A 13,246-nucleotide genomic window follows, 5' to 3' on the forward strand; every position below is an offset into this window, starting at 1 on the left:
TTTAAAATTTTATATCTAATATGAAATATACATGTGTAATGCTCGTATAAATGGAAAATCTTAATAAAATTATTAAAATATTAAATTTTATCTTCAAATATTGTGCGTACATGTAGCTCTGATGGAGATTTACAGTGTGAGAATATGTCCAGATATTGATCCTCTCTAAATACTGTATATATTTATCTTCGACAACAAAAAAATCATAGTCGTTTTAATAATAATTTTCAAAATCCATTTCGGATATAGCTCCTCAATCATTTCCGACAGGCGCATGTAAATATGTAATAACTAATTATCTACTAAGAAATGGACATTTATATATATATATATATATATACACACACACACATAAAAGTGTCACTGGACAAGCAGTAGTTGGACGTGCGTCGTCCCAGCGCAGTCCCTGATTTGAACTCTTCCATTGTCACCGCTACCAAAACAGGACCAACGCGTCCAACACCAACGCCACCGTCACCGTCACCGCCGCCTAGGATTTTTAAATTATTCTTCCGCTTCCCCCGTCCCTACAAAGAGCTCTCAGAGCTAAGAGAATATAGAACTTTATATTATTATATTAAATGCCTTTCAGATCCACACACTAGAAAACTATACACCAAAAAGAGAGAATTTGGATCTCTCTCTAATTGCTGCTTCTGAGTCTATAATCCGAGAGAGTTAACTTTACTATGGGAATTGAGAACTTCACTCCCCTGAAGAGAGCTAGCGGTGGCCTACCTTCCACGACAGCCAACGGCAGAGGAGGCCGTGCAACCATGCCGCGCGGCAGGCAGATTCACAAAACCTTCAATAACATCAAGATCACTATCCTCTGTGGCTTCGTCACCATCCTCGTCCTCCGTGGCACCATCGGCATTGGCAATCTCACCAGCTCTGAGGAGGAAGCTATCAACCAGAACCTCATCGAGGAGACTAACCGGATTCTGGCCGAGATCCGCTCCGACAACGACCCTACCGACCCGGATGAGCCGCCCGAGGCCGAGATCAACTCCAATGTCACTTACACGTTAGGCCCCAAACTCTCTAACTGGGACGAGGAACGCAAGGTATGGCTTAGCCAAAACCTCGAGTTCCCTAATTTTGTGAATGGGAGGCCTAGGATTTTGCTTTTGACCGGGTCGCCTCCTAACCCCTGTGATAACCCGATTGGGGATCATTACTTATTAAAAGCTATAAAGAATAAGATCGACTATTGTAGGATTCATGGGATTGAGATTGTTTATAATATGGCTCATTTGGATAAGGAATTAGCTGGGTACTGGGCGAAATTACCCATGATTAGGAGATTGATGCTGTCGCATCCTGAAGTGGAGTGGATTTGGTGGATGGATAGTGATGCAATGTTTACGGATATGGTTTTTGAGATCCCGTTATCCAAGTACGATAAGCGTAATTTGGTGATTCATGGGTATCCTGATTTGTTGTTCGAACAAAAATCATGGATTGCTTTGAACACTGGGAGTTTCTTGTTTAGGAATTGTAAGTGGAGCTTGGATTTGCTTGATGCCTGGGCTCCAATGGGTCCTAAGGGGCCAATAAGGGAGGAGGCTGGCAAGATTTTGACTGCAAATTTGAAGGGGAGGCCAGCATTTGAGGCTGATGATCAGTCAGCTTTGATTTACTTACTTCTTTCACAAAAGGATCAGTGGATGGATAAGGTGTATATTGAGAATCAATATTATTTGCATGGGTATTGGGCAGGTTTGGTGGATAGGTATGAGGAGATGATTGAGAAGCACCATCCAGGATTGGGTGATGAGAGGTGGCCTTTTGTGACTCATTTTGTTGGTTGCAAGCCTTGTGGGAGCTATGGGGATTATCCTGTTGAGCAGTGCTTGAGAAGCATGGAAAGGGCTTTCAATTTCGCTGATAACCAGGTGCTTAAGTTATACGGTTTTGGGCATAGGGGACTATTGAGCCCCAAGATCAAGAGGATCAGGAATGAGACAGTGACTCCATTGGAGTATGTAGACCAGTTTGATATTCGCCATTCAGTACATGGAAACAGCAGGTCGGGGAGCTAGTGAGTGAAATATGTTCACTGTGTCATAATTTGTAGGCAATGTAATTCCTCAGTTGAAGGCAGATATAAATTTGATAGCAATCTACATTTAAGTAAGTTTTTCCTTGCTATGTTGTCTTGGTTATGCTTCTGAGATAAAAAAGGATAGAATTCTTTTATTGGCATCAACTTTGTCTTCCTTCTTGTTCGAGTAATCAATGAAGGAAATTTATAAACAAGAGCTACAGTATGGTTGTCCTCCTTCGTTTCTCTTCTTATTTGGGTAATGACTTGTTTATTTTCCTTTGTACTCATTCTTCTGGAATGTAAATGATAAGAATATTGTGTACGATTATAGAAAATTGCAGTCGGGAGAAAATTTGAAATCCTCAGTTTGTCATTCAAATTATTGATTTGGATGAGAGTGTTTTATTTATGTGATTAACTTTATGCTATTTTTGAAAAAAATCATATAGATGTTCTGAAATTTTCCACATTGCACCTTAGATGGATGATTGCATCTGACATGCAGCGCTATTGATCTTTCTTTGTTTGCCTTAATTCAATTCTCTTATTGTCCATGTTGGTTATGATTCTAGCATGCTTAGCCTTGCTAATGTAGTTTGCGAAAAGACATCTTGCTTCAGCAAGCAGTGCTTACTGCTGACCCCTTGGATTGGAATTTTGGAAGTCATGAATGTTCATATTGCCTGTTTCTTAAAGAGAGTGATGAGGAAAGATGAAAGCATACTTTATCATATGGGAAATTATTTGCACTCATAAATAGTATATAGTATATATACAGTTCATCTTTGATAAAAATTTATTACCCCTGTATGTAGATCTGAATGTAAATAATGTATAGTGCGCACTGAATAAATCCTCTCTAATAGGATTTTTCCGATTTAAACACAATTCACCGTAAACTTAAAACACAGTATATGTGTTTAGATCCTTATATTTAATAAACGAATTCTACGTATTTGTGTTTTGAATATACAGTAGACTGAATTTAAATAAAAATTTTTCTTTAATTATTTCATTAAAATACAAAGTATTTCAATATTTAAAAAACAAAAATTATATAAAAAATATAAAACTTAAATTTAAAAGCTCATAATTAAAAAATTATATAAAAAATATTAAAATCAAATTTAAAACCTCACAGTCATAAAAATTATATATAAAAAAATATTAAACTCAAATTTAAACCTCATAAAAACGATCCTAATGACACAAGTCTCAGCTATGTACGTTGCCACTATATCATGTAGAGTTCTTGTAATTAACGGAAGGGCTCATTTACGGAATCATCTTTCTGTGGTCATAGGATCCACAATCACGTGGATCAAAGAATGCTGATTATAAATTTTGATATCTTATGGAGCATTCAATTTACAAATACAAATTTTATTATTGCACCCTGCAGCCCTGTTCTGCCGCTCTAAGATATACCAATCCTCGTTTTATCCTCTGCAAAATAAATCCGAAAGAAAAATGATCAGCGTAATAGGATCCTTGAGATCATTTGACAGATCAAAGAGAATTTTATCCATCAATTCCAGTATCAAGAAAAAGCTTGGGAAAACGTGGCTTTAAAATGCCACATAAGAAATCACTGGAAGTAAATAACTTGATGCACTACTACCAGGCAAGGAACATTTTCCAGGCATTCATCACCAAAGCATTTCGTTACTTTATTTGTCTTACCATCGGGCATCACATAAGTAACATCATCTAAATAGTACCAAACTATCAAGGAGACTAGGAAAAATGTGTTAAGTTCTAAGCTTCATTTGTTTAGTGGAAAATAACTTATGCATGGAAAATATTTTTCATGAAAAATTATTTTTTAAGAAAATATTTTCTATTGTTTGATTGCAATATTAAACTAATGGTATGTATAGCATATAGTTATACATTTTAATAAAACTGTTAAATTTAGAAAATGACTTTCTCTTTTAGAAAGAGAAAGCTATTTTTTTAAAAATGGCTTTGTTAACCCTAAACACTAGAAAATGTGAAAAATATTTTCTATAAAAATATTTTTCTCATAACAAACAGAGCCCTAATATGTATACCTCTTCTGTATCCTTTATGCGCAGGAGCTCCAGTTTTTCATAAGGCTTCCTGTCTGATAATGTAGCAAGCTGCAGCCAAGCATAATCATAATTAGAAAGTACAGTAAACCATGTTTTACTTCCTCATTTTTCTTGTGAATAATAATCAATACCCAGAAACTGAAGCGCTCTGGATCCAGTGGTGTGGGCATCATCACTTCTACGTTGTATGGTTTCTCAAGTCATCTTCGATCTGTATGAATTTTGTCATAAATTGAAATAAAACATTGCAAAATACAAAACAGAAATATAGAATAAGAAATCCTTTTCTGTGTGTTGGCAAACTCTAAATGATTTCTTGATACAGATGCAGATATGAAAATCATTAAAAATAACAAAAACCTTGACTCAAAGTCTTCCATCTGAAAAACACACCAAGTTTTATGTTTTAATGGAATAAATAGAGCTTACACAAGTAAAGGCATTCATCTCAAGCGTTTACCTCGTCTAGCAGATTCCTTTGCCCTCCTTAACCATGATTAAGCATATTCTGCTGCATTATTTGTATTATCCTGTAACTGAAAGCATCCAGAAATGAAACAACAAAGTGACTACAACACATAAAAAAGATGAGCACTCATCACAATTTGAACATAGAAATTTCAACTTGGAGATCTTAGGTTTTAATCCTATTTGGATGAGGGGTATGAGGGTTTTATGGGATTGAGGAGAGCTATCCTCCTTATTTTACCCAATGATTAACGTGACCAATGAACAACTCAACTCAAATGAAGCCCCAAACCCCAGATGAGCCACATACACAGAGGGTTGATATCCTATATCTTCTTGTAACAATATAAACCATTTGGTACTATGAAATCTCAATGACACAAGAACTAACAGAAAGTAGGTAACTTTCTTCAAATTCAAAAAGTGTGTATATGTGCCAAAAGACCAACAATATATAAATCCCAAGACCCTTGAATGGATCAAAACCCAGTAACAAAAGGTTTAACCACCTTTTTCTGCCTTCTAACCTCTCAGCATCACTTTGACAACAAAACAAAGGAATTAAAATGAAAAAAAAAAAAAAAAACTAAAAATAATAATGCAGGAAGTGAAAGAAAAAGATAAAAGCAGCAAGCATACTTGTGCTCTCCTTTTCGGTGGACCATCCTGTAACCATTCAACCTGTGCAACACGATACCTGCTTTAAGAAATAGAAAGACATGAAAAATAACTTACACAATAGATAGACTGGATCAACATCCATAGCTAATGCTATTGAAGAAAATAAATGATATTTAAGAGAAGGCCAAGCTCACCCATTTTGATCCCAAGATCGGAGGATGCGAAATCTACGGCCACTTTCAACCTGCAAGAAATTGTACTTTATTAAACAGGAATAAACATAAAAAAGCGCACACACAGAAAAATGCTATACTTCATGGAAACACCTCTGCCCTCTTCACCCTTGAGGGCTGATAATTGGATCCCGCTGCTCAAAATTTGAAATGCATTTTCTACATCTAGTTGTCACTAAAACAAATATTGCCCACCTTATGCAGGGTGCTCATCAATTATGAAGTCCTGCTACTTTTAGAAGACACGAAATAAAAAAAATAAATAAATAGAAAAAGTAATCCAACCCAAAGCTTCATAAACAATTTAGCTTTCAGACTTCATCGTTTGTAAAGAAAACAAAAAGAGTACAATATGCAAATATTTAGGCAGGGAAAAGAATAATGGTATTTTTACCTCTAGATAGAGTCGTCCATCTGGAAGTGGCTCACGACTATACAGTAACTAGTTAACTCAGAACAAAGTCATGTTTAAACGAAACTGTTCAGAAATATTGGGGGTAAGTGCGACAACTAGACAGCTAAAAATTTGATAACTAAATGGAAAATGAACCAAAAACCCACTCTGTAATGATGAGGAGACACTATCACCAAAGCCACTTTCATTACTCAGGAGTCTAATTATAAGAAGAGCAAGGGAGTTATAAATCTTGATTAGTAGACTTTAAAGGTGCCAAGATGATTAGTTTGGACTTAGCCTTAAGCCTTTAAAGTATAAATGAATTAACTTCACATAATTAAATCTTAAAATCTAAATTTTAAAATATTTTATTATTATTTTTTTATATCATTTATAATTCATATAAGTATTTTTTTTTTATATCAAATAGGAGTAGCTAAGATCAAACATTGACAACAACCGCCGCACCTTCACTCTTGAACCGTTTTGCCTGGCACTTTTGTGGGGGAAGCATCGGGAGATGCAACTACTTTCTACTGTTGTTTATTTAATTATTTATTTTTAATTAGGCAGAAACGTCATCTGTGGCGGTTTTGGTTTATAAGCACTGCCAAATAAAAATGGATAGCTTTTAGTGCTTTCGAATCACGACATCTCCGTATTCCTATTTGTCTCGTTTAGTTTCTCATATTAAAAATGAGGGCTGATCACTATTTAATTTAAATTAAATAAATTAAATTAAATTATTTTAATTTAATAATTTAATTTAATTTGATTTAATTTTTAAAATAATTTAATTTTAAAAATTAAAAAATTTAATTATTTTAATTTAATTTAATTTTAGAAAAAAAAATTAATTAAATCAAATTAAATTGAATTATTTTATTAATTTTTAAATTAATTTATTTTTATAAGAAATTTATGAATTATATGTAATTATATATATATATATATATATAAATTGTTTAATTTCATTGATTAATAATTATTATGTTTAAATTAAGATCAAAATTATTTTAAATAACTTGAAAATTAAGTGTAAATTAAAAAAACCTATCAAAGTTCAAAACCGATCAATTCAAACAGAACCAAACCAAAATAAAACGGTTCAATTCGATTCGACTTTTCATTCATTTCGATTTGATTCAACTTCTAAAATATAATAATTTAATTAATTCAGTTTTAATGGTTCGATTTGGTTCAATTTAAATCAAAGCCCTATTAAATACTGAAACCCTCGTCTGGATCAAGAGAATTTATTCAATGGTTGGTAATGAATTTTAATATACATGTGTATATAATAAAACACACTTTTTTTAACTGTAGAAATTGGACCTGAACTAATAGGAAATGTGAAAATATTTCAGAATAAATAATGAAATTTGAAACAATTTTCCCTTTTCAACACTCGAAAATACCAAAACAATTCAACCTATTTAGCATTGCATTGTTTCGACAAATTACAAAGCAACTGCCATGCCCTTGGCTTGACAGCTGCTGCAGCTCACTGCACCAGAGATGGTAATTCTTTAACATATTCTGAGTCATTTCCAGTGACACCTTTCGGAGATGATGAAAGGCACACTGGCCATAGTTTACACTTCCTCATTAACTTAATTATGTGATAAATACCAACAAATTAAGGTTATCTGATATCAAATATTTGAACCTCAAAAGAAAAGTCACCTTTGACGATTTAAAAATGGTTCTTCCACTATTTCAACCTTACTTCTGGTTCAATTCGAAATAAAGATGCATGAAAACAGATACAAAGGAAAAATGAAATAGATAATATAATAAATGAAATCAAGAATTTTTTTCTTTTTAAATAATAATAATAATAAGTCAGAAAAAACAAATAAATAAGAAGCATAGGTCTCTTAGCTTACACAGAGATTGCAGGAAATTAGTCAATTTTCGGCTAACCCAACCAGTCTTGTTTCAAACTCATTTTTCATGTCAAAAACTTTCAACAGGTTGGCACTAAAGCGAAGACATAACACACCAATAAAGTATATTTGATATCCTAACAAAATTGCCATTGCAAAAAGCCTAACATAAAGCGGTACAATATTCAGACACAAGTAAGTTTGTGTGCCTGTAGCATACGCCAGAGTGAGAAAATGTCATTCTTATACTACAGCAGCTGTAGCTCACTGCACCACAAATGGCTTATGCAAATAGAGAAGTGAGAGCACTGATCAGCACCACATCACAAAAAGAAGAAGAAGAGGAGAAGGACTTACTTGGCGACGATGATACGGGATCAGCATCGCAGGTAAGCGGATCCAATGATCCCTTTAATCTCCCGAGTTCCCATGCTCTGTTTTGCCTTTGATTATTATTCTTAAATTACTTCATAATGTAGTCAAATTCTAATAATTACAAGAATAAAATTTATTTTTATTAAATAAAATATTTTATTTGGTGAGAGCATTATTTTTAATATTTATATTACTATTAATTTCAATGATTAAGTTTTTAATCTACCATTCAAGATATTAGTAATAAAAATGACTATAATACTAACATTATTGAGTTATAAACTCATTAATTATTTTATCTAATTAATATATATATATATTCTTATATTTTTTATATTTATGCATTTTTCACGTTTTCATTCCCTAAAATTTTAAAAATGCCCTTTCCCGTTTCTGTTTCTACATTTTCCTGTGTTGGCATTTCCGTGCCCGTGCTACATAGCAAAAGAAAAGATGAATCACTATGTGAGCAGCGCTGTTGCCCTGCCTACGAACAAAAGAGAAAGACACCTCTATAAGAGATGTTGAAAGCCTCTTACTATCGGTAAGAACATTCCAAATGTCCAGCGGTGATGCGTCTCCATTCAGTGCCCTGATTAGCACCTGGGAATCCCCTTCAATAATCACTCTACCAAAGCCTTTCGCCAAAGCGAGGGGGATCGCCTCTCTGCATGCCAAGCTTTCTAAGATTAAGGAATCTGTAATTGCCTTGTATTTTCTGCAAAACCATCCACAGGGTTGGCATAAATGATCTCTGGCTATAGTTGCTACTAATCCCCTTCTGCTTTGAACACCAACTGCTGCATCAAAATCTGGAAGAGACGTGTCACCTAGAACAAATTGTCTCCCACAAATGATTGAAGCTCTTCCACATGAAGTATCAAGCAGATGATTTGTTGAAACAAGTGCAACATTATTAGGGCAGTGGAATCCTGATGCATTGATAAAAGGAATCTATTAGCAGGATATTTTATGCAAATGCAACAATACACAAGTGATCAGGCTGCAACAAACCATCCATGTGAAGACAGGATTCTAGTGGTCAATCTCCAATCCTAAAGAACATTTAAATCCCCGTCACCAGAAATTACCACAAGAGCATGTCCCATTAGAGAAATGATGGAATCTCATGTTATCCCTGACAACAATCTCTCTCTCCATGATTTGAGATGCACCACACATTACTAAGTGGCAATCTTCACAGATTCTTATGTTCTTCATAATCCTTATAGAGCAACCAGGATTCATACTGATCAATCCAAATGCTAAAGCTAACTTCTCACTATGAGTCATCAGTATACGTCTCTTTTCTTCATCGCACACATCATAAGGCACAGAACTCAGTTTTGGTTGGTACCCATTAGCCTCCAATCTATCCAGAAGATCCATTAGTACTCGCTTAATCTCACTGGACATGGGATGGGTCATATCCCCTGAAAAGAACTCATGAATGACTCCTTTCTTTGGTTCAATCCAGCTACATCCCGGATTTTTCTTTAGACCTTTCCTTCTCATCAATTTCCTTACCCATGAAACATCATGCCACCTTCCAGCTGATGCATATATGTTAGAAAGGATGATGTAGTTTCCAATACCATTGGGTTCAAGCTCAAACAAATGGCTAGCTGCGATTGTAGCAATGTCAGGATTCCCATGGATGCGACAAGCTCCAAGCAGTGCTCCCCACACTCCTCCATGGGGCTCAATTGGCATTGTTTTAACAAGTTCCAGAGCTTCTTTCAACCGTCCTGCTCGTCCAAGCAGATCCACTATGCAAGTATAATGATCAGCTGATGGTTTAACACCATAACATTTCTCCATGGAATCAAATATGGACAGACCTTCTTCTACCATACCTGTATGGACACAAGCAGTAAGCACCCCAATAAATGTAACCCTGTTTGGTTTTGTCTCCGTTTTAACCATTTCATTAAACAATTTAAGTGCAGCATCAGTACGGCCATGCATGGAAAAACCCATAATCATTGAGCTATAAGAAAACACGTTCCTATCCTTCAACCCCTCAAAAACTTTATAAGCATCCTCGACACGCATGCACTTTGAGTACATATCGACCAACGCTGATCCCAAGACAACACTATGACCAGAAACAGGCCCAAGTTTCTCAACAATATCACGAATCCAATCAGCATATTTAGCTGCACCTAATTGAGCACAAGCCGAAATAACACCTACCAAAGTTACTTCATCAGTTCCAACACCAGCGTCCTGCATTCTCTCAAAAAACTCTATTGCCTCTCTTGGCCTAGCATTCTGTGCAAAACCTGTAACCATTGCAGTCCAGGCCATCATATCCTTCACAGGCAAGCCATCAAACAACTCACGTGAAATCTCCATATCGCCACGCTTTGCATATGCAACAATTAACTCCGTCCAAGAAATCACATCCTTGTCAGGCATTTCATCGAAAACTTTAAGCCCGCACTCCAAAAACCCGCATTTTATATACATATCGATCAACGTATTCCGGACGAACACATCAGAGCAAAACCCACCAATCAAAATCGACTGGGCATGCATCTGCTTCCCCAAACTTACTTCCGGCAGTGCACCACACGCCTTAAGAATAGCTGAAAACGTAAATGACACAGGCCCAATACCTTTCCTTCTCATCAAACCATACAATCTAATAGATTCACTTAAAGGTCCTTGGACTGAATAACCCCGAATGACAGCAGAGTAAAGGAACGGATTAGGATACTTGACCTGATCAAAAATGGAGCGAGGGTATGGCTCCATGGGAACATTGAGGTTGGCGAGCGTTCGGACGAGTTTGGTGACGACAAAGCAACACTGGTCAAGTCCTATACGGAGAATATGAGTGTGGACTTGTTTGATTTGAGCGAGGGTGGTGCAGGCATCGAGGGTGGAGACGAGGTGGGATTCTAGGAGGCTTAGCTGTTGTTGAAGCTGAGAAAAGGGAATGGAAGTAGGCGTTGGGTTGTATTGAGAAAGCTGTTTTGGTATATACGAAAGGGAACTACTAGTTGAGTAGAATTTGCGAGAGTAAGTAATCATTATACTCTACTTGTTGATAATCAGGCTGCCATAGTCCACTGAGACTCTTCAGCTCCGCCCTCTTTGCAACTGCAACTGCAACTGCAACTGCCACGGCACTTGAGCTTAGTCTCTTGTATTTGGGCAGCGTTTAAATTTCTCTTGTTAATTATAATTGCGAATTTATTTAGGCCCAAAGAACTATGGGCTGTTTCCCGTGGGTCGAACGTTGAATAAAACATATAATAATTGAGTTAATCAAACGACACACAAGCTTCAACTTCCAGTTTATGGAATCAGTATCACAGCTCTTTGTTAATTATTAAAACAAGTGTACTAAATTTATTTTTTAATTTTGAGGAAATTAATCGCATCATATAATTGAGTTTATGCCATATCTAATTTTGTAAAAAAATTAAAAAAAAAGAAAATATAATGAATTTATATGAATTTATTAGTTAGAATTTATTTATTTTACTGTTAAATTATCATTTAGAAAAAAATATATATTATTTTAAAAATATTTATTAAATTTTAATTTGATGAGAATTGTAAAATAATTTGTCCTTTTCTTCTGTGTATATGATTGGTGGCTGGTATGTATCTCTGAGAGTGATTGATATTTATTTTAAAGTAAATTAAAAAATAAATTAAATCCTTTAAATCGGACTATATTAATCAGTGAATCAATTTGCTTGCTGTTCCCTTACATTCAATCAAATTGACTCGGTAATTTATTTAAATAATATTAAAAATAAAAAGAGTAAAAAAATTTATTTAAATCCTTAAAATTATGTAAACAGTCATATAAATTTTTAAAACATTTTAAGATTTAATTAACTCCTTCAGTTAAAAAAAAATTAAATAAATCATTTAAATTGAAAAAATAAATCAAATAAACACTTTTATTATTTTATATATAAATAATCTATTTAATTTTTAAAAAATATATAAAAAATTAAAATATAATTTATTTGTAATATAAATCTAAGTTAAAACTATGCACAAAGATTTTCTAATGTATGAGTCCTCATAAAAAATCTTGCATATCTCATTTGCACCATTTTGATAAAAATCTGTTGTATCTTAGAATTGATTAATATGTTGTTATTTATAGAGTGATTCAAAAAGTTTATTTACATAAATTTTTTGAATCCATGGGAAAATTGATTGAATCATTCGATATCGAATAATTTATCAATCTGCTTCAAAATGAAATAAATACTTATTAGAATGTTACATAGTAGATATTTAGGATTGCTAACGAGGATCCCGTGGATTAAAAGAATTTCATATATGACATTAATTAGATTTATCTTAGAGTCAAATTATAATTTAATTTTTTTTATTTATTTTTAAAAGTTAAAAAATTTATTTATTAAAAAATAGTAAAAAAGTTTATTTGATCTATTTTTAAAATTTGAATAACTTATTTAATTTTTTTTTAAAACTTAAAAGGCTTATATAAATAATGACCTATACTTAAAGGGTTAAAATAGGCGTTTTGTCAGTAAAAAAAGATGTCACTAATTTAATCCTTAATTAAATTTATCTCATTTTATTTTAAAAATGTTAACAATACTATTTAAACATTCTCTTTATTATTTGTACAATTTTTTGAACAATTATGAATTTTTAAATTTTTAATAATTAATCAATAAATTTTACTTTAATGGTATTAAAAATATTATAAAAATAAAATAAATTGTAATAATTGAATTGAACTAAAAAAAAAAAGAAAGTACAACAGATTGAGTAATTTGGCAATTCAATTATTAAATTAGTAATTTTTTAATTATGATCACATGGTATTATACATTTAAAAAAAAAATAAATAACTTAATGAGTTTAATTAATGGCATTAATTAGGTTTAGATACGAACCTTTTTTTCAGTTAGAAGGTCACTAAATAAATATTGACCCGTTACCTTACGGAAGCAACATTAGCATACTTTTATAGTCAATTCCTTCCAACTCAGATGTGCCACGTCATTTTTGGAGAAATTTCTAAACTCGTGCCAGGTCAAACGACTGCGTACCGACACCATAACTTCCTACCCAATCTGGCTTGGCTCAGCTAAACAGCCTCGGCTAAATTTATTTATTATGAATTTAAAAAT

The 13,246-nt window shown here is 33.6% G+C and overlaps 2 protein-coding genes and 1 long non-coding RNA gene across 3 annotated transcripts; 1 reads left to right on the plus strand and 2 right to left on the minus strand.

The window, feature by feature from the left end:
- The first annotated feature begins 490 nt into the window (after positions 1-490).
- On the plus strand, positions 491-2,415 carry LOC131175330 (probable xyloglucan 6-xylosyltransferase 5). The gene has a single exon (XM_058139089.1). It carries the CDS (start codon positions 690-692, stop codon positions 2,043-2,045), a length of 1,356 nt encoding a protein of 451 aa, XP_057995072.1. The 5' UTR covers positions 491-689; the 3' UTR covers positions 2,046-2,415.
- A 909-nt stretch (positions 2,416-3,324) lies between these two features.
- LOC110635678 (uncharacterized) lies at positions 3,325-5,576 on the minus strand. Its single transcript, XR_002491189.2, has 6 exons — positions 5,409-5,576; positions 5,233-5,290; positions 4,586-4,661; positions 4,257-4,336; positions 4,105-4,173; positions 3,325-3,496 (listed from the first exon to the last, which is right to left on the minus strand). It is a non-coding gene; the product is annotated as an uncharacterized LOC110635678 (long non-coding RNA).
- Positions 5,577-7,828: 2,252 nt separating this feature from the next.
- On the minus strand, positions 7,829-11,273 carry LOC110635670 (pentatricopeptide repeat-containing protein At5g44230). The gene is made up of 2 exons (XM_058139696.1): positions 9,123-11,273; positions 7,829-9,040 (listed from the first exon to the last, which is right to left on the minus strand). Exon 1 carries the CDS (start codon positions 11,145-11,147, stop codon positions 9,186-9,188), a length of 1,962 nt encoding a protein of 653 aa, XP_057995679.1. The 5' UTR covers positions 11,148-11,273; the 3' UTR covers positions 7,829-9,040; positions 9,123-9,185.
- Positions 11,274-13,246: the final 1,973 nt, after the last annotated feature.

Source organism: Hevea brasiliensis, chromosome 17, assembly GCF_030052815.1.
Source record: "Hevea brasiliensis isolate MT/VB/25A 57/8 chromosome 17, ASM3005281v1, whole genome shotgun sequence".
Classification (NCBI taxonomy): domain Eukaryota; kingdom Viridiplantae; phylum Streptophyta; class Magnoliopsida; order Malpighiales; family Euphorbiaceae; genus Hevea; species Hevea brasiliensis.